Source organism: Diadema antillarum, unplaced genomic scaffold (genome assembly GCF_040938485.1).
Source record: "Diadema antillarum isolate AM-2024a unplaced genomic scaffold, OU_Dant_1.0 seq00000041_RagTag, whole genome shotgun sequence".
NCBI classification, from domain to species: domain Eukaryota; kingdom Metazoa; phylum Echinodermata; class Echinoidea; order Diadematoida; family Diadematidae; genus Diadema; species Diadema antillarum.
This window is the reverse complement of record NW_027271153.1, coordinates 704,854-726,501: the sequence shown is the minus strand read 5'-3', so window position 1 is coordinate 726,501 and position 21,648 is coordinate 704,854. Positions and strand designations below refer to the sequence as shown.

The 21,648-nt window shown below is 38.2% G+C and overlaps 1 protein-coding gene across 1 annotated transcript in view; it reads left to right on the top strand.

Annotated features, from left to right (window-relative positions):
• The first annotated feature begins 320 nt into the window (after nucleotides 1-320).
• Nucleotides 321-21,648, top strand: part of LOC139725430 (tetraspanin-17-like) — a 67,690-nt gene continuing 46,362 nt past the window's right edge. The window contains exons 1-3 of the mRNA XM_071636504.1: nucleotides 321-1,176; nucleotides 20,174-20,224; nucleotides 21,373-21,519. Of these exons, the coding sequence (XP_071492605.1) occupies nucleotides 790-1,176; nucleotides 20,174-20,224; nucleotides 21,373-21,519 (585 nt within the window). The 5' untranslated portion in view covers nucleotides 321-789. The remainder of the gene's footprint in view (nucleotides 1,177-20,173; nucleotides 20,225-21,372; nucleotides 21,520-21,648) is intronic.

Here is a 21,648-nt window from a genome sequence, read left to right as displayed (position 1 = left end):
AACGTCCCGCAATGACACAGAGGATGGGGAAAAATAAGAAATGTTTTCTTTTTTCGAACTGTAGTACAAAATCAGGTTTTTCATCAATCATGTGAGAATTCACATGTATCATTCTCTCTCATGAATATTACCGTACGTTGGTACGAGTATTTTTCATTAAATGTAGTCCTAGGAGGAGGTGCGTGAGTCCCGTGTTTTAAGTTTTTGTATTTTGAGTGTGGTGGGTGCAGTGCAGTTGTGTCATTTCCAAGCATCGCATTATTGTACACCGCTACCTTACCTGCGTGCTGTGCAGAGCCGAAAGATCGACGACGACAATAATCAGCGGACGTTATGCAGCTAGCTAGCTAAGCTTTACGTGCAGTTGCTTTGTGTGATTTCATTTTCATGCTGATCCGAGCGGAGTGCGCGTTGTGCATTTCAAGAGTGAGCAAAATTACTCGAGTTGCAGTTGACATGGGCATCTGTTTCTTTTCCACGCCTTTACTAATTTCATGAAATATTAGAGAAGCTATATTCTTTACTTTTTCAATGTAATTTGCGTCAATTAAGTGATTTGCAATAGCCAAACGACAGTGCTTCACCAAGTTTCACTTGATGACCGTGCCGTGTTCAGCTAGCTCACTGGGGACTGAGCTGAGTGAGCCGCTGGAAAACATGATGAAGATCTTTATCTGAAATTTCAGAAGGAAATACCGTCACTCGTGCATGTATATCCTCCGTCTTATCAAAGTGTAATATTACGTCAGTGTCTTCGGTTGACTCCATGTGAATTCTGCATCGTACATCATGGCTGATTACTACGGAAATCCACCTCCTTATAGTACAAATCCACCGCCTCAGTCCCATGCCTACGTTCCCTCCGCCGGCCCGATGTACTACGACGATTACCCGGGGCCTCATGCAGCAGCAGGCTACGGCGCACCGCCTCCACAGCCAGCGGCCTCGGCCCCACCTATCACTCCGACCTCGTCGGTGCAGAGACCGACGTCGGGTGTACCGCAACAGCAGCAGAATAGGGGTCGACCCAAGAACAAGAGGGGTAGCAAATCACACTCACAGGCGCCTCCTCCCCAACAGCAAGCAAGACCAAAAATGCAACGGGCAAATAGTGCCCCATCCGAAATAAGTCTCTGCACGAAGTACTGCTTGTTTTTTGCCAACTTTGTATTTTGGGTGAGTAAATTAAACAGTCACAGTGTAACTGTAACGTTACGAGTAACAGTTAATAAAAGTGAATTCTTAAGTATTTATGAGATTACTTTCAGTTCTGCTCCACTTCTACTGTAATGAGTCACTCAGCTCACAAGGCTCACACGGTAAATTTGGCCAGATGTAGCGGCACATCTTAGATACTGTAGGCTTCTATACGCTGTCATTTTCGCGTACAGACATTTTCTCGAATATCAAACGAGGTCATACACATTTTCGCGAATCAGCGCCGATGCTTACATTATAATGCTCTATTATAACACAGTAGTGCATGGTGACATTTTAGCGTGTTAAATTTGCGATCCAACTGTGATTCGCGAAATTTGCCAAAATTAAGCCCTCGCGAAAATAATGTTCGTTCAGCTTATTCAGTAAGAGGTCTAAACTTTGTAACACTAACACTAACAGCAAACTTGATGGACACAACTCATACCTGCCCTTGTTGAACAAAAAAGTCCAGTGTGTGTCTTCTTGGGATAAATTTTTTTCTCAGAGTGGGACAGTTTTAAAGTCATATGACACCGATGGATCTGACATTTAAATAAACCCTTGCCCAAGCTGAACAACTCAGTCTTCTATCACAAGTGAAGGTGGAATGTGAAGAAAATATCTTCCATGATTGCTCGGTACTCTGGGCTGGCATTGGATATGTTTCAAACAATTAAGATTGATCTCTGTCTGAGACCCCTTAAAACAAACCTTTTTTTTTTTTCTTCTCAAGTGAGATCTCATTTGTTTCCGTGAGCTGTGAAGTTTTGAAATTTTAAAGATGTTCTTCAGAAGTTGTAGACAAGATTTCAGATCCTTGTAATATGCTGTATGACTGAGACAAATTGTACTGTGATTCTTTGAGGTATGCATACATTCTGCATTAAAGCAAATTGTCCAAGGTTCGACCTCCCGTGCCAAAATTCGACCGCATGCAAAAGGCACAGGTTTTACATGTAGCGTGCAGTCAAATTTTAGATGACGTTACAGTCGAATTATGGGCGGCTTGCTTTATACATAATTGTTATGCAGTTTACACTATAACCTGCCTTCCAGAAAAAACAAAGATTGTATAGTTTGAAACTTGATGGAATTCTATGAGTATGAACACAATCATACAATTCATGCCATGATGTGTCATGACGCCATTTTATTTACTACACGTGTATACATGTATATTGAGGTATCATTTTTAGAGCCAAGTCTAGCTCTTTCATACATGTTGTATGTACAGTAGTGTTTGCGAACAGCCTGCACAGATTTGCAGAATACAATGTAGTCTGGCCCCCTGAGACATACAATGTACCTAGTAATCAAGTAGTACCGTATGTCAAAGTATACAATCCATCTGCGTGAAATATCTTGGATTTTAAATTGATACTTCAATCCAAAAGAAGCCATTTCATATATATTTTTGGACAAGAAAGTATTATGAGGAAGAAGAAAATATTTTACATCTGGAAGGAAATAGTTTACTAAAAAATAGATAGTAGGAAGGGTGTCAAATATAGTTGATGTAAACTGAGGAGTTTGTGCACAGGTACAGAAGAAGATGGACTAAAAGAAGAGAGTGAATAAAAATAAAATGAGAAGGATGAGGAGGAACAGAAGTGAAGAGAAGGAGAAGAAGAATATGCTTACATTGTAGGTACTGTATACGGCTTTAATATGTAGCGAGTCTAAATTTTTGCGAATCGGGACTTCCTGACGATTTCTCAAGTGGTTAAATTCGCAATCGTGGAGTTCTGTACTGAAAGGAGAAATGTATGCATGGGCGTCACATTCATATTGGGATCAGAGTCATTATCATTCATGTGCCTAAAATTTTGTGAATAGCACCTGACTTGCAAAATTCACGAAGATAAAACCTTGCAAAATATTGGGTGTATACAGTAGTCCTTTGATGCCACTTGGAACTAGATTCAAATTGAAGAGGCTGCATTCGTTCAGCTGTACCCCAAAGCAATATAAATGAACTCGAGATACATTTCTGTTTCCTCAGTAATTTTTTGTCTTTCATACAATTGTACCTGACTACAGTTAAGTATGTGACATAAAAAAATTGTACTTCCATACCTGTATGAGATGAATTGACAAGTGACAAACTTCTTGACTTGACTTGACTTAATTGCATAGGACAGTGTGTCCTTTTGCTCTCCTACATAATATGAGTGATCCTTCTCCAGTTTGGTCTTCCCTGGGCTTCAAGGACAAGTCTACATTGTACCTTCATATACATAAGGATTGAGAGAATGCAGCAATGTGAGTAGAAACATGATCAGTGAAAGTTTGAGGAAAATCGGAGAATCTATTCAAAAGTTATGAATTTTTTAAGTATCTGCCCAATCACTGCTAGATGAGAAGACTACTACAGTGTATGATGTCACATGCGTACAGCGATATAACGAAAATAAAAAGAGAATTTCACAAAACTTTACTTTTTGAATAAAGTGCACATTCCTTCGACTTGTTACTGACGTATGTTAAGGGTAATATTATTCCCCCTACCTTCTGAAAGAGAGAAGTCGAGTGCTCTTTTGTTATGCAGGAAAAATGGAAATATGTTGAATTTCCTTTATTCTTTCTTTATATCGTTGTACACATGTGACATCACAAGCTACAGTAGTCTTTTCATCCAGCCATGACCGAGCAGAAACTTCAAAAAATCATAACTTTTGAACGGATAGTCGGATTTTCCCCAATCTTTCGCTGATGTTTTCTACTAATAAGCCTATTGCTGCATTCACTCAACCCACATGTCTATGAAGGTGAACTTGTCCTTTGATGTTCAGCCTCTTTCAGGGGAATGCCCAAGTCTCTTTCAATTTGGTCTCTCTAGCGGGCAGGAGGGCGTCCTGGTGGTCTTTTCCTGAGAAAGTTATTCTTGAAGGCTTGGAATGGGATCCTATGTGAGGGCATACGAATTACATGCCCAAACCACTTTAATCTCCTTTTGGTTACTTCATCACAGATGGTGTTGGTGAGATGAAGCCTCTGTCTAATTTCCTCATTCCTTATCTTGTCAATGAGCCTCACACCAAGGATTACTTGTAGGCATCTCATTTCAAAGGTGTCTAATCGACGCTGGTCGGCTTGGCGTAGTGTCCACGACTCCACACCGTGGATGGCAATAGGAAGGATGAGTGCTTTGTAAATTCTCACTGTAAGTGATCTGGAGATAATCTGGTTCGTCCATATGGTGCTTTTCAGTTTGCCAAATGCCCAGGCCGCTAATCTGGTACGACGATTCACATCATTTGCCACTGTATATAGGAATGTTGTTACCCAAGAATACAAAATTATCCACTTTATCCACTCGATGTTTACTCCATTCAAGGATATGTGACGTTTGTCTTGTGACATGACTTTGCATTTGCTGGGGTTGATTTTCATACCCCATCTGCTGCAGGCCATATCCGCTTTGTTTGTTGAAACTTGTAGTTTCTCAAAGACAAGGTCCATCAGTGTGGTGTCATCAGTAGTCAGTATCTTTAACATTTAACTGTTGTTTTGAAATGGATATTATATTACACTGTACATTGAGATTGTGTCAATTTAAATTGATTAGAATTAAGAAATGGTGTAGACTGTGATTTTTTTTTCTTCAAAATTGATCCTGCTATGTGCACTTACATTGTACTACCATAAAACATCTAGATTGTGAATTTCATGAAATTGTGATTAGATACACTATATTAGTATGTGCCCCCTGTTAGCATCTGAAGAGAGGATGTTTGGCTCTCCAGTTTCCCTGTGGCGTGCAGGGTCAGGGAAAGGTGCTACTTCCTGAAGTGGCTTAGCTGTCATTTCTGCACTTTGTTTATCGCTCTCTTCATTGCCTTATACACACAATACAATGTGTACTGGGGTACTTCAAGATTATGAAGAGAGCTGCAATGAACATCCTATAAATAAGTCCTTAACGCAGGATGCAGGCACACATTGTGTTTACATTGATCACCTTGTGTGCTGAGCTAGAGCCTGTCAAGATCATGAAGGTGATATTGCAATATGACTGAAGAGTGCTTTGTGCTAATACACTACATGTACATGGAATTTGCCAAATTGATTAGATTGGGTTGGCATAGTATTATTAGGGCAATAATGAATTTTATTTTTGTTTTGACGAGCAAATAAGATTTCATCATGTGATTCTAGCACAGTTACACCTACAGTATATGACATTAGTTTGATTTAGTGAAAGAACTTGGACAGGAAATACACTACATACATACAAAGCAGAAACTGTTTTTTTCTATACCCTATCTAAGCTATTGGTGAACACAGACTGTACTGTTTGAGGTTGTGATTTCCATGGGATCTATCAGATAATTCATCATTTTAGATCAGACAAAAAAGAACCCCACCCATACACAGACTACGCTCTTTTTGGTTGATATTTCATTTTGTTCGATCCTTTTGCCAGAACTAATATTGAAGCTGCTATGGCAACAAATAATGTGCTCACACAACTGATTATTTATTCCTTTGTGCTGCTATGGAAAAACTTAAATATGATGATAATAAAGTGATCTTACATTGTACTATTGATATGAAGAACTATTGCCCATTCAGTATACTCCATCTTATACTGTGCTATACATACAGCGTAGGAACACATCTGTAGAACCAAGGAGGTTCGAGAGATGGAGTTACAACTGACTATAATTATTCAATCAGCTGTCAGTTTTCTATGGATGGACAAAAGAATTCCACAGGTGCATTTGTGCCTTTGATGTTCGATGCTTGAAACCGCCATCTTTCTGAGCAATCTGAAGATTCAGTTAAAACATAATATTGGGTATATGCTGCTTGTTTATATATAACTCAAATGCAATGAAATTTCACCTAATAATAAAGCATATAAAACAAAAGTCAATTCCGTTTGAAAATATGTGCAAAATCTGAGCTGTATTTTGTGAAAGTGTTTGAAATTTTACCCTCATGGAAAGCCAGTTTTATCATTTTTCTCCTAATTTCCGTAAAATGAAAATACAAATATGGTATCATCTTCAAGTATAGTTCTTTATAAATTGATATGTCAGCTTAGCGAACAGGCACGTACAGTCAAGTAATTTTGATATCTATTTCAGCAATATTTGAGCAATTTCTATTCGCGCACCTCCGTACCTTTACCATTGTCTACCGCCCATTGTTTGTAAGTAGGCCCTACTTACAAACAATGGGCGGTAGACAACAGGGATAGCGAAAAGTAATTACCATCACAAAGACATATCTTCCTTGGAAAGTGGCTGGTGATTATGCAATGAGACACGAGTCAATTCTCTTCACGTCTGAGCAGCAGATCCAGTTTGACACAGACTTCAAATATTTTTGAGTGGCGGCTTCGAGCATGGGATCAAAGCGAATAAGACTGTTGTGACTCCATTTCTGGAACCTCATTGGTAGAACAGTATTCTGTGCCACACCATATGCTATTACCATCTGTTCATCTTCATGAGGGTACATTATGCATACTAACTGCAGTCTCACCGTGAATATCTCATATGGTAGTCCCTATTCATCAGGACCAATAGGACGGAAAATTTGACATGTGTTGACCGATTCTGTGACGCGCTATGTGTATTTTTGGCATGGGCAGCGCCATTACGCGGTGTCTCAGCCGACCCCCCTTCCCACTCCCCACCCCTCTCCCTAAATTAGCATGCGCGCAGAATGAAAAACTGATGCATGGTTGCTTTTGCCAATGGGCGTCTCGTACTGAGTGTGCGAATGCTTGCTTAGTGCGCGAACCTTTGTTACAAGTGTGCGATAAACATGTTGCCGGGGGGGGGGGGGGGGGGGGGGGGGTGGGGGGTGGGGGGGGGGGGGTCGGCTGAGACACCTCATGGCTGCGCCCAGTGCCATAAAATGTCTGCTGCCCTCAACGAGCCCGAATCGGTCAATACATTCAGCATGCAGTTTGCAGGATTTTCTAAATACAATGTACATACAAAGTACTGTATGGTGTTTTGATATTTTGCAAGATACCTGTACCAAAGCCAGTATATGATTTTGCGAATATGTTAACTTAAATCCATATTATTAGCTTGCTGTAAATTAAGGCTTCATCAATAGCAATGTGCAGTTATAACACTATTAACAGAGAATAACATGTGATACATTGTTGTCTAATACTATACATACATGGGTAATTCCATGAAGTTGGGGCACAAAGTGTTACATTTTAGCATAACTCAATACTAATTATGCTATACATATATTGTTTATAGGCTTTACATTTGTATTGAGACCATACATTTTCCTGGAAATCTTGTGCCATTCAGACTCAATTTTGATGAAGTTATTTTAAAAAAATGTAACGGTGTCCTGTAGCATCGTGACGTGTCCATGTAGCATCGTGATAGTTAAAATCTGGTCCTAAAAGACAAATTAATGCAATTAGCTTGACCAAAATTTGATGTAATATGCATAATTACTCGATTAGTCAGATAGCTAAATATCTTAACTCTCCTTTCCACAGTCTTACTTTTACAAGAAAATTACAAAATGTGTCACTATGCTACGCGGTGTCCACCAAATGTAACAAAAAAGGACACCGCGTAGCATCGTGACACATTTTGTAATTTTCTTTTAAAATGAAAACTGTGTACAGGAAATTTGAGATATTTAGCTATCTGACTAATCTAGTAAATATGCATATTGCATCAAATTTTAGTCAAGCTAATTGCCATAATTTGTCTCTTAAGACCAAATTTCAAAATATCACGATGCTACATGGACACGTCACGATGCTACAGGACACCGTTACATATTGTTTAATAACTTCATCAAAATTGAGTCTGAATGGCACAAAGTCTCCAAGAAAATGTGTGGCCTCAATGCAAATGTAAAGCCTACAAACAATAAATGTATAGCATAATTAATATTGAGTTATGCTGAAATGTATTTTTCAAATATCACGATGCTACATGGACACTGCCCCAACCTCATGGAATTACCCACATACATTTTGCAATGTACACTCTGGTACGTTGTATACATTTGTGATACACTGCACCACTGATTTGTATGATACAATGTAGCCATTTCTGTTGTCAGGAGGTTTCCTGTCACTTCCATCTTGTCAAGGTTGATTGCTCATCCCTGACTGGTGAAGCATACTGGAAATGGTGTTTCTCTGCACCATGTGCATGCCTTCATCCTGCAATCTTTTGTTGTTGTTGTTGTTGTTGTTTTCCACTTTTTATACCTTCTGAATAGCAAGGGCTTTCACTGTTTTTGCTTGTTAAGTTAAGTTAGTTTGTTTTGGTTTTTTTTTTTTTTCTATCAGGACAAGGTACAAACTCACAAAGACCCTGCACAATTGTTATGTCCTATAAATGATGATATACAAGAATATAGTATACAAGTTGTATGTGCACATGTACAAGTGTAGTTCACAATCAGCACTGATGTTTAAATATTGGTACATGTGTACGTGTACTTCAAGAAATACATTATTTTGTATCGAATTGTATGATTATAGCGACAACTTTTTTTTCCAGAAGGGACCTATCCAATATGTCTGTATCATTGACGATACCAGTACTGTCAAGGAATAATGCTTTTAACCCACTGAAAAACAATTTGTTGTTTAATGCAAATTACTTTCAGACTGTTGAAAGTTTTAAATGCTAGTCTTCATATAATTTGTATTTTAGGATGCATACTCAAAGAGTTATAGCAACAATGCTATCCCGTGTGTATGCTCATATACTCACACACACATGAACTCACATGTATGTGCAATCTAGAAATAGGCTACATTTAGTGTTGGCAAAGTTTTCAATAAATCTTTCTAATGGTAAACAGAGCATTCCATACTTTCAGTTTGTAGAACCTCACAAGATCCAGTGGGCTCTTCTGCAATGTCACTGCCAGCAACACATTTTTGTCATTTCAACATGTTGCGATCAGACATTGTAGCTACACTGTAGCATACACTGTACAGCCTGTACTGTAGCATGACGCTTGTGGGTGATCCGTGCTTGTGTTCAGTGCATGGGGCAGGCCCTTCTGAATTGAATTTGAATTTAATTATGATTTATTTGAGTGCACTTTTGATTTTATGAATTACTTTACAATTTAATTTTGCTAACTTGGATTTAATTAAGGTATTCGAAAGTTGTAGGGAAACATAGTCCAGAGAGTCGAAAGTTCAAAAATTTTGTTCTAATAATTTATGTTGGCTCAGAATTCAAAACGTTATTTGGGTAAATAGAGTGAGACACCCCCCCCCCCCCCCCCCCCCCCGACAAAAAATAGATAAAAAATTAAATAGATAAATAAATAAGAGAGAGATAGAGAGAGAGAGAGAGAGAAAGAAAGAAAGAAAAAAGCCAGGAGTGTTAACATGAGAATGACTTTAAGTTGTTTTTACATTTTTGAGAGTTTCAGCTGTCTGTGCCAGTACAGGCTTCCTTCAAATCATACTTGGAAGTGAGGTTTAATTCAATTAGCCCAGACTTTGTTTACCAGACACACAGGGTTCCATTGTAAATCTGCCATGAAGGAAAGTCTGGAAGCATCCCCGTAGAAAAATACATTCATCTGCAACTTTTTTAATTTCAGCTTTAATGCTTCATTTTGTGGTTAGGTATAGTGAAACAATTTGAAAAATACTTCAAGTGGTAAACTTGCACATATTGTACTCTGTAGAAGTATTTGTGAAATACAGGTCTTGTACAGTGTACACTTTGCATGTACACTGTATGTATCTTAATCATAATTTGAAACACATTTCTAGTGATGCTTCATAACAATTGTGTTTCAAATTAAGCAGTATTGGTAGGTGTGAAAGCTAGGTTAGTTTGCAAAGAGCAGATCTTTTTTGTTTTCTTAAGGTTAGTCTTCCTCCCACATGATCCCTGATGTCAGATGATATACGAGTTTTGTGATGGGGCATTGTGTCAACATTGAGTTGTTTTAAGTGGAAACTCAATGCAGCCATCAATCATATCAATACTCATATGATGCCCCACCTACTCCTCCTGTACTGTATATCTTGAGCTTGGGCAGTGATGTTGTTATTTTGATTTTTAAGGCAGATGTGTCATTCAGTTGTTCATATTTACGCTATGATGAGCTGACTATTTTATTTGCAGTAGATGCAGAAGTACATGTAGCATGTTGTGTATAATAACCGTGACAGCTGCAGGCTTTTCTGCAAGCTTACAAAAGTGACAAGTTACAAGACTGCTATGTAGCAAAGTCAAAATCAACACAGATTTTTTATAGTTAATGAAAAGTTGATTGAAATCAAGTGCATGCAAATTATCATTAACTGCTACTGTGACAACCTGTAAAAAAAAAAAAAAAAAAAAAAAAAAAAAAAATGTCCATATGCTGTTTCAGTGGTTATGTGACTGTTATAAACTGACCTACCTCTACACCTGTTTGCAAAATGTACGTACCAGCACTTTACTTTTTAGCATCTGAAGTTGTATTTTTCTTTCTTCTTCATTTTTTAAAAATAGGAATTTGGGCTTGATTGAGTATTAGACCGGTCTATTGTCCTGCAGTCCTCGTAAAACACTGGATGTGTTGGTTACCCGAACTCACACATGACTATTTCTTCAACAATTCACATGTTGCACTGGTTGCCAGTCAAAGATAGGTTAGTTTATAAGTTACTTGTAATTGCATATAAATGTCAACATCAGTTAGCTCCTCATTATTTGCAACAGGTCCTCCAAGAATATCAACCTTCCAGACAACTTCGTTCAAGCACCAAACAATTGTGAAAACCGGTTAATGTATCGACTAAGTCATATGGTCAACGATCATTTCAATATTCAATACCTCAACTTTGGAATCAGCTCCCCAATGATATCAGAGAATGTTTATCATTAGATCAGTTCAAGTCCTTGTTGAAGTCTCATTTGTTTGTAAAGTAACCATTGTTCTGTAAATTGTTTAATGATGTGTTTTAAGTTGATATATATGACATTTTCTACTTTGTATTGTGTGTTCTTACACATGTATAATCTGTCTTTTCTCATTTCTAAAAGCGCTTAGAGACTTGAATGTAATTTGCGCTCTATAAAAATGGTTTATTATTATCATTATTATTGTACCACCTAGCTGGAGGAAATCTGCCTTCCTGAATGACTTTTATATCCAATAGCCCTCACAATATTCCAGATGCAAGATTTATGTACACGATGTACAGTGGCAGATTGGGGGGGGGGGGGGGGGGGGGGCACCAAGCGCACACCACCCCTACATGAAATCGCACGATGATGACCAACATAATATATTAAAAAATCTCCCTACCCACACCCTGCCCTCTGGCTTGCTTGGGCTCAGTTGCTACGCTCCCTCACTTTGCGCACCCCCCCCCCCCCTTTCTGGAATTCTTGATCCACCCCTGTGTATAGCGAATGAAACAACACTCTACTTACCCACCTCTGCAGAGCATTGTTAGTATGTTAAACAGCATATGGCTGTCTCATTTTGCACAGGGACTGAAAACAGATCAATAAATGCATTGACAAATGACAAAAGTGAAACTTGAACATTGGACAGACGGCTGAGGTGGCTCAATCATGAAGAGAGGGTGGAGTCGAGAAAAGGTATATTGACCCTACCACTACTAGAATGTAAATGTCTGGCTTTCCAATGTACTGATCTGCTTTTAGTATATACCACTCGTAGAAGAGATTAACAGGGTGTTATAAATGTAAAGTACAGAAACAAAACAAGACATAACACAAAGCATCTGCATTCATTATCGTCGTTAAATGTTAATGTTCTTGTCTCTATCTAAAATGTAAATTAGTTTAAATTTAAACACAAAGCAAATTGAATTTTAAGTATGGTACAAAGTATCTTTAACACCTTACATTTACTGATATGATTACTGATATGATTGTGTGTTGTCCATGAGACCCAGAATGCATGTATTACAGGCAGACTGGTGAGCCACTAAGAAAATGAGATGTTCTACTTGGGGAAATGTTCCCATATTATAATTTGCTCTTATCTTAGCTCTTTAGCAATACCTTTAATACAGTACAATACATCCATCATATTACTGAATAGACCACACACACACACACACACATACACATGGGGGAAACTTGCTTTAATTTGCAATCTACTTCTGCAAAAAACAACTGAAAGAATTAAACAGGCAATCACTTTTTGGGCAAAAGGACATTATGGGTGTGCATAGTAGTAGTGGCCAAACTACCGTACACAGGGTAGGTACCTACTGTACATAGCATGTGCCACTGTGGTACGATCAAGGGGCTTCGTGCAATCATGAGAATGGGCCAGCTGTAGAAAATCAGTGCTGGACAGTGCAGTCTGTACGGCCTTCCCCATCATCAGAGCCGGGTGTGGACATGGCAACAGGACAATGCAGCAGTGTGATTCACCCAGCTCAGTAATTGAGATGTATGGTATCATAGACGGTATGCAGGCGGAATCCACTTCATCTGCTCATGATGGAAAGAATTTGCTGGGGATCGGAAGTTTGTACGTTACAAGTAAAGGCAATATATTATGTATTGTATACCTGTAAATACACAGAGAGAATGTTTTAAGAAACAGATAAAGATAGAGAAAAAAAATGAAATGTATGTTGGCACTCATAGAAGATGAAAAATATGGGGATGACAGACAGAGAAGGGAATGGGGGGGGGGGGGGAGGGAGAGGAAGAGAGAAAGTGGGAGAAAAAGAAATAATATTAAATTTTCATTATGTGTAAGTATAAATGAAATAAGGAATGCCGAGATAATGTGTACATTGAATCAAATGTGCTATTCATATGGTATAGTACATGTGTGTAAATGTGCAGAGAGAAGGTAACACATAGCTACATAGATAGTAATTTACAATGAGGTAGGTGGGGAAAGGTCAAATAGATACATTGCAGATATCATTATATCGAGGGAGGGAGAGAGAGAGTGTGTGTGGAAAAAAGAGAACGTGATGATGATACACAGAAGTAACTTGTGATCTCATCGTGCTGAAGGATGAGATTGGTTAGTATTAAGTAGATTGCCCTGTGTGGCCGGCTAATGATTGCATTGCGGTGTTCACTCGGGGAAGAATGTTGCCAATCAATATGGACACAGTGCACCCCATGTACATTTGTACATGTGTAATTAGGTCAGATGCCATATAGAGCACCTCACCCCCTCCATTCACCCTTTCCCCCATTCAAGAATATTCAAAGAAATTTCAGACAGTGAGTATAAAGATGGCTGTTGTATTTTGCTATCTACATGTGTATAATATCCCTAGTGAGTAGTCTAATTCTGCAGAAATTAATTATGCTAATTACTATGCTTGGTTGTGCCTGGTACGTATTGAATGGCATACAATTGTACAATTTCTCTAATCAATGCTATCAACAGAAGTGTATGCACTGGTATAGTGCTACTGTACTCAACATGTTCTGTTTATACAATGTATGCTTTCAAGGCAATCACTCACAATGTGCCGTCTTCTGAAAAAAAGAAATAGCCTAGATGTGACCAGATAATTAAAACATCTAAATTGCTTGATTTAAAGGAACCCATTGAACAAAGCTCTGTCTGCTAATTATTTCACAATTTACCAGGTAATGATATAAGTCCATTCTGCGATGATTCACACAATTATAAATCATTATCTTTTTTTTTTTCATTTGTCAAATTCCGACAAGCAATCTACCGCTCTATTTTGTGATAGATTTTTTTCAGGCAGCCTGGTTTCCTGGTAATGCAAATGGAAGCATGCTGACGCACATTGATAGTCGTCCTGTTCATAGATTATGTGAGAAGTGAGTGTGTGATCGACATTGTGTTGTGACCCTCCACAGGCTGTGGGGCAAGTCCTGCATCCAGTGCACATTCTGCATGCTTTGAAATGCACTCTCCATAGTACCGAGAGTGACTCACTTGTTGCTTAATATCAACTGCAATGAAGAATGTATGTTGATGGATGGTAGTTGCAGACACATGTACAATTGTACCGTGAAATATACTGTATAAGCAGTTATTTTTGCGCATCGATATTTTCGCAAATGGGGAAGTTCCAGACATTTTCACAAGATGTTGTTTTCATGATTTGATACTGATGCTATTGTACCGGTAAAGTGGACTAATACCCTAGTGTATGACAACATTTTCGCATGTTGTCAATTTCGTGGTCCAACAGTGATTTGCAAAATTTGTTGATTAAGTAAACCCTCGCGAAAGTAACAGCTTATACAGTAATATGTATCCTACAAATACAGCATGTGCTTTACTAATGGTCAGTGTAATATTGTGTAGTACATAGATAATTTGACTATTAATGAAAGAGGTGGTACAAGTGAAATGGTCAGTGAATACTGGCTTGATATCCCAATTCTAGTTGCAGGGCTGTCAATTTGGGCAATATTGTTAGATTTGCCATTATCTCAACTTTTAGTCCATGATGCACATCATACAAATTTGTGAGATAAGGGTATGCCTATTTGTGGTGGCCACTGTCAACAGTTTTTCCACTGAAGTACCTCTTAGCCATTTAGAGTTTTTTTAAGTGTTGTGTAAATATAGCCAAGCACAAGGTCTGTGTATTATGCATGTGTGTGTGTGTGTGTGTGTGTGTGTGTGTGTGTGTGTTTGTGTGACCAGCGTATAGAAGAAGTGACTCACCAGTGAAATTTCATGGCCGATGAGGTGGTCTTACAAAGGGAATTTTAAGCATTGCCTTCAAGCTGGTTGATGAATAATAGTGATTTGCCGAACCAGAAATTTGTTTAACAGTGCATTTCAATTCCACAAGGTGAAAGTGCACAATATGTGTGATGACATCACAGGCACAAACATTATCCATACACAAAACAGAATAATTACACCACCCTTGTCTTTTCCTGTGATGTTCATCCATTATGGACTTGCCATTTTGTGTGGATGGTTGGTTCACGTATGAGCCAAACGCATCATGTTTGTATCCATTTATTTGTTCATTTTGCTCTTCATTCACTTTTTATTATTGCAAAGTGAAGTTGCAGTACAGCATTCTTTACCACTGAATACTCAAGGCAAATGTACACGTTAGTTTTGAATCGATCAAATTCTATGTTCAGGTATCTTGAAGGATTGAGTTAACCACAGAGATAGACTGTACATGTGTACAGATTTGTGTAGACTCCCATCTGTGTAGATCCTGATTCCATTAAAGGGAAAATCCAGTCCAAATATAAGTTAGTCTGATAAAGAAAGAATAGAATATTGCTAGTTCAACAGTTAAGTTTTGATCGAAATCGGATTAACAATAAGGAAGTTATGACATTTTGAAGTTTCACTAATTTTTGAGGAAGCAGTTCTTGAATGGTCATATGCAAATGGCGAAGTGTGCATGTTATCCCCTCACAACTTGCCATATAGTTTGTACATAAAATTTTGAAATTTCTGGTTTTTGATTCAAACACAATTATGCCTGAGGTTCAAATCCTGTGAAACTGATCAGTATTCTGAAGTTCTTCAACCACGAATAACATCATATTTCAGACTTCAATGACAGAAACGTTGAATTTTCATCATTTTTTGTATACGATCAGTGGAAAATTGTGAGGTTATGACATGGTCAGCTCACTCATTTGCATATTCATATCCACTGTACAAGAACTGTTTTGCAGAAATCAGCAAATCTTCAAAATTTCACAACTTCCTTATTTCTCATCCGACTTCAGTCAAATTTTTACCATTGAACTCATAAGATTTTCCTATTTTTTATTAGCTTAACTTATTTTTGGACTGGATTTCCCCTTTAAAAGTCGTCTTACATTCGGAACATGCTCCTCAAGGGTTTCTACAGTTCTTAAAGGACAAGTCCACCTTCATAAACATAAGGATTGAGAGAATGTAGCAATATTAGTAGAACACATCATTGAAAGTTTGAGGAAAATCAGACAATCCGTTCAAAAGTTATGAATTTTTGAAGTTTTGTGCAGTACCCGCTGGATGAGAAGACTACTGCAGTGTATGAATAACTTAGATGTCACATGCGTACAACAATATAAGGAAAATATAAAGAGAATTTCACAAAATTCCATCTTTTGAAAAAAGTGCACATTCCCCTGACTCGCTACCGATAAATGTTATGGGTAATATTATTCCCCCTGCCTTTAGAAAGAGGCAAGTCAATTGCTCTTTTATTATGCGAAAAAGGTGAAAATATGTTGAATTTTCTTTTATATTTCCTTTATACTGTTGTACGCATATGACTCACAAGCTGTAGTAGTCTCCTCATCCAGCGGTTCCAACACAAAAATTTAAAAAATTCATAACTTTTGCATCGATTGTCCAATTTTCCTCAAACTTTCACTGATGTGTTCTACTAATATTGTTGCATTTTCTCAATCCTTATGTTTATGAAGGTGAACTTGTCCTTTAAGCTCCTTTAAAGTATACAGCTGTACCTACTTGTACTCTACTCTTCTTGAGGAAATGAAACAAGGTGACAGATTTAATCATATTTCATTTTTGCAGGTATCACTTTCCACTGTGCTCAAACTTTCTGAATACTAATAGTAATTTGTTACCTTGATATAGTCTACCCCAAAGAAAAAGATGTTTTATTGAAAGCAACGACTGAAACGAAAAAAAAAAAAAAAAACCAAACAAACATACTAAATCAAACAAACAAACAAAGCTTCCATTCCCTGAAATAAAAGATAGTATGATTTGTTTTTCTATACATACAATTAAGTGAGGAGTTCCCATCACATCGCTGTCACTTGACTAGGATTTATACTCTGAGTTGCTGGTTAGCAATAGTTATTTTGCATTCATTATACAGCTCCACACATTTGCAATCAATTTTCATCACCTGTCTGATACAGCAAAGGTTTCACTACTTGTGTGTTTGTGTGTGTGTGTGTGTGTGCACGAGTGTGTGTGTTTTACCAAACGCTGTTTAAAAAGAAAGCCCCAGACCACCACATCAAAATATTAGTCAGACTACTCAGATTGAACACTGGCATATCAAAGTGTTTCCTTTTATCTTCCACCACTTTAAAGACTTTCGTTTGAAAACAAGTGACTAAATTGTGTTGTATGAAAGTACCATCAGTCTCTATGCAATCGATTCAATATATACACACAGTCCCCATTGTCAGTGATATTCAACTTCCTCATGATTATGATGGAGCTGTAAAGTATACAAAACTTTTCTCAGTCCCCACACAGTTGTGAAGGAGATTTCAGTTTCTGTGAGCACTTTCTCACACTCACAGTTAAGTGGACGGCCACTTCATTTTCAAAATGCTTCATACAAGCGAAGTAAAATGAATGCAGTAACCATACATGTATTCCCCTCTAGCTTTTAATTGAAAGCTCTTGTAAGTACCACTGATCTTGATCCCTTCTCACTGATAAACCGCAAAGGAATGGTCACTCTTCTGCAACCACTAGTTCTTATACATCAATGTGGATCCCATTTGAACTGGGGGCCTTTCAAGAAGTGTTTTGTCGGATATTTTTTCTGACGTATTTGCTCCCAGCCAATCAGATGTAAGGATTTCTGTAGCTTATAACAGTTTGTCAGAAAAAAAAGTATAGGACAAAATGCTTCGTGAATTGCCCTCCTAATTTCAGTCTCCTCTCACTTATCAAAAAGGATGAGAGGTTCCCATTAGCTCCACCAGTGGTCGTCATAAATGTAGATCTCATGTAGCATGTCTGCAAAACCCTTGTTATCCTAATCTAAAGACCCCCTTCACTGATCAACAGGGATGAGTGGTTCCCATTGGTGGTACCACTGGCTCTTGTACATCCCATTTGATAAACCCCTGTCAAAATGACCCCAGTTCACCGTCTCTAATCAACAGGGATAGGAGTGTTTCCTATTGACACCTCCATTGGTCCTCTAGGACCCCGTTTACAGTGCGAGGCTCGGCCGCGGCCGAGCCCACCATCATTTCAGTGTAAACGCGCAAAAGGACAAATGCGAGGCCAAAATTGGCCTCGCATTTGGCCACGCTCTGGAGGTGGTCTCGGTCGACCGCGGCCGAGCCCAGCCTTTTCTCAGTGTAAACGTAAACTGGGCCAAGCGGCCAATTTTAGTCTGGCTTTCAAACCCTCTTCCTGTACTATTTCGCTGTTCAGGATATTAACCCCCTCAACATCGAAAACTAGTATAGTTTAAGGTGGTTTTGTCCTGCAAAGAATTTTTTCCTTCGGCAAAGGCCTTTGTCTGAACGGCGACTTCATCACCACCAAATTCATTTGGCAAAGGGTCTGAAAACCAGACAATATCAAATTGCATTTGTTTACAAGCAGAGCGCCACTACGACATAATATTGAAAGGTTTGAATAAAAAGCGCGGCCGAGCCTGGCAGTGTAAACGGACAAAATTGCAGGGCCCGGCCTCGCAATTGAGGCTGGGCTCGGCCGCGGCTCGGCCCAGCCCCGCACTGTAAACGGGGTCATAGACTCCACCTACCATGTCACATATATCCAAGTTCTGTCCTTGCACACATCCCTAACATTGAAAGCAAACTACACAGACATGTTGAAATACAGTACCTATTGTTATTTCTATCTCTCTTTGTTCTTTCTTACTTTTTAAAAACCTTTTGTTTTACAGCATTGTTAAGTTTCCCTGGCTGTCTCTCCATTTCCAAATGGTTTCCCTTTGTGCTCCACCTGTAGCATTCAGGGGATGTCTGTTGCTATTGTCTAGACCCACCTGTTGCTGAAAATGAATTTAAAGTAGACATGTTGGATGATCATCTTAAAGGTCAACCAACATCAGTTCTGCTCCCATGACATCCCATTCCACAATGTCTTCTCTGCTGATATGATTAGGTCTTCACATCACAAGTTCAAGAATTGTTTGGTTTGAATACATATCACCTTTTTTCAATCATTCCATTTTCTATACATTTCTACTTTGCCCACTTACATTTAGCTCCATCTGTAAGACATCTTTCGTGCCTTTTGTGGTGTCGTCAGCAATAAAGTCAGCTGAAATAAGAATAACAATATCTAATGGACGATTAAATGCATCTTGCCATAACTCGGTGCTCCAACTCAAAATGGCAAAATAGGTTTTATGCACTGCAATTCCAAACTTCTCTTTGCCACAGACTCAGTCATGGAACATTATTCACCAAGCAATGACTATACTGTTTTTGCTTTTGATTTTTGCTTTGTGTAATAGTTGGTATCAGTGCAAGTCATTTTGGCTAACTTCATTTTTGATAGAAACTAAAAAAAGCATTTTTTTAAAGGGTAGAGATAAGTGGATGCAGGAATTAGATAATTGAAGAAAAGAATTTAGGATTAGGAATTGATGATAAAAATAATTTAATGCAGCAATTCTAAAATTTGTGATTTCCAGACTCAATCACATAGGCAGAAGCCCACGTGATTTCCAGACTCGATCACATAGGCAGAAGCCCACATGGAATGGGAAGTCATGGAGTCTTTAAAGTTACCTTGGTGTGACCCTTGTATCAGATCGACGCACCATCCGTAAGGCGTAAGCACTTCCAATCTAGCGGCATCAAGTTCAAGGTCCAAACATTCAGCCATCTGGAACATTAAGTGATTGGGGCCCAAGAAACTCATGAAATACAAGAAGCTGCTAAACACATGTGCCTCTCTGTGCAGGATGAGTGTAGATTGTGTACACATTATTTGATGCTAGGTCAGGCAAGTCTGAGTGGGAAAGAAAGACAGATTTTTTGAGATCACCATGCGAGGCATTCTTATTTTTCCTCAGAGCTGGATCAATGTAACAAATTTGGTTTGAAACTTTGTGTACATGCTTTCAATTACTTTAAATTAATATCTACCTCTAATTTTAGCATACAGCCAACTAATGTGTACTCAAGATCATCTGTAATTTTCTTACATTATGTTCTGTGAAAGAAGAAAATCAAAATGGATTTAATTGAATATATATGATAAAAGTGCATGCAAATATTTAGATGCAGTTTTTTGTTTTATACTAATAATTTTTCTTATTCCTTTTATCTTACAGCTGGCTGGTGGGGGACTTATAGGAATTGGAATCTGGGCGTGGCTTGATAGAGTAAGTTGGCATTGCAAGATACCTTGGCAATTTGCACTATGTTTTCATGAAGAAAGTGCTCTGTTGATATAGAATAGTGTGCACTGATGAGGTACCTGTATGTAAGACATGAAGCTGGTATTTGAAAGTTGTTTATATGTTTCAGTTTCTGTGTTTTTGCATGAGATGATCTGAGTGCGGCATTGCCTATTTACCTGATGTGTGCTTGTCACAAGACTGAAGTTCATTTAGCCCCTTGTAAACTAAGATCTTCAAAACCACACGATTCTTCTCAACTAAATGTTCAACAGAAAACTATGGTGAAGCGCATACAGATGTGTTTTGCCCCATAATGTTGATTGAAATTTAGGAGGACATGTGATACATTAGCATGGCCATATGCCACTTCAAAGTCAGTGCCAGGAGTGATAAATGGAATACTGCTGCATGCGATCTTGGTTTCGTATTTCAGCACATGTTTGATTAATGGTCTCGTTATTGTTCATCCCTCATCTTAAGTATGTGAGAGTGGAATTTGAGATTAACATATTGAGAACTTCACTAGTGCTTGATGGCAGCTGTGCAATAATGTTCAACTAAAATGATGGGGAGTGTTAGGAATTGGATGGAACATAGCTCGTAGGGACTGGTATGTCTTTATTTTCAGACATAAATGTCGGGTCAGTGATGTTTTATAAAAGGGGTACTGCTGTCAGTTAGATGATGCCTTACAAGTAATAAATGTATACGAGAATGATACACTAGGTTCATGAAACCTACCGAGTGTTTCAAATATTCAGTGAAATTGAAAAAAACATTTTGAAGAAGACACTAGAAGTGATAATTACGTTAAAGACTCTTGAAATATGAATTGATAATACGGGCCATATCTGAGCTATTCCTCTGAAATTGTGATACAATATTTAGTAGAAAATGCATACTTATATATTGATTATATCTTACCTGTTATATGATTTATAATTTTTGGTTTTCATTGTCTTAAATTTGTTTTAGAAAAGAATTCTCATCTAATATGAACTGTTCCGATGAAATATTTGACAAGGATGTGGGGGCTAAACGTCTAGACTTTTTATCAGAGCGCAGTCAGCGATTGCCTTCAAACCTTCTATACGTGCTTACAAGTCTTTGGATTGTGTTTCTGCCACCAGGATTTCTTTAGCAACTTGGATGAGCTAAGCACATCATGGTATGTGGACCCAGTTCTCTGGTTCACCATAATCGGGGCAGTCATCCTCATAATGGCCACATTTGGGTGCATCGGAGCTCTGAGGGAAAATATTTGCCTTCTAAAAACTGTAAGTACTGAGTCTACTTATACATTGATTGATGACACCAAGGAGTTATGCTGCTAAAGTGATGATGTGTAGATGTATTTGCAGATTTTTCTGCGATTTTTCCTTTGTTAGAATTTGTGTTTTCTGATG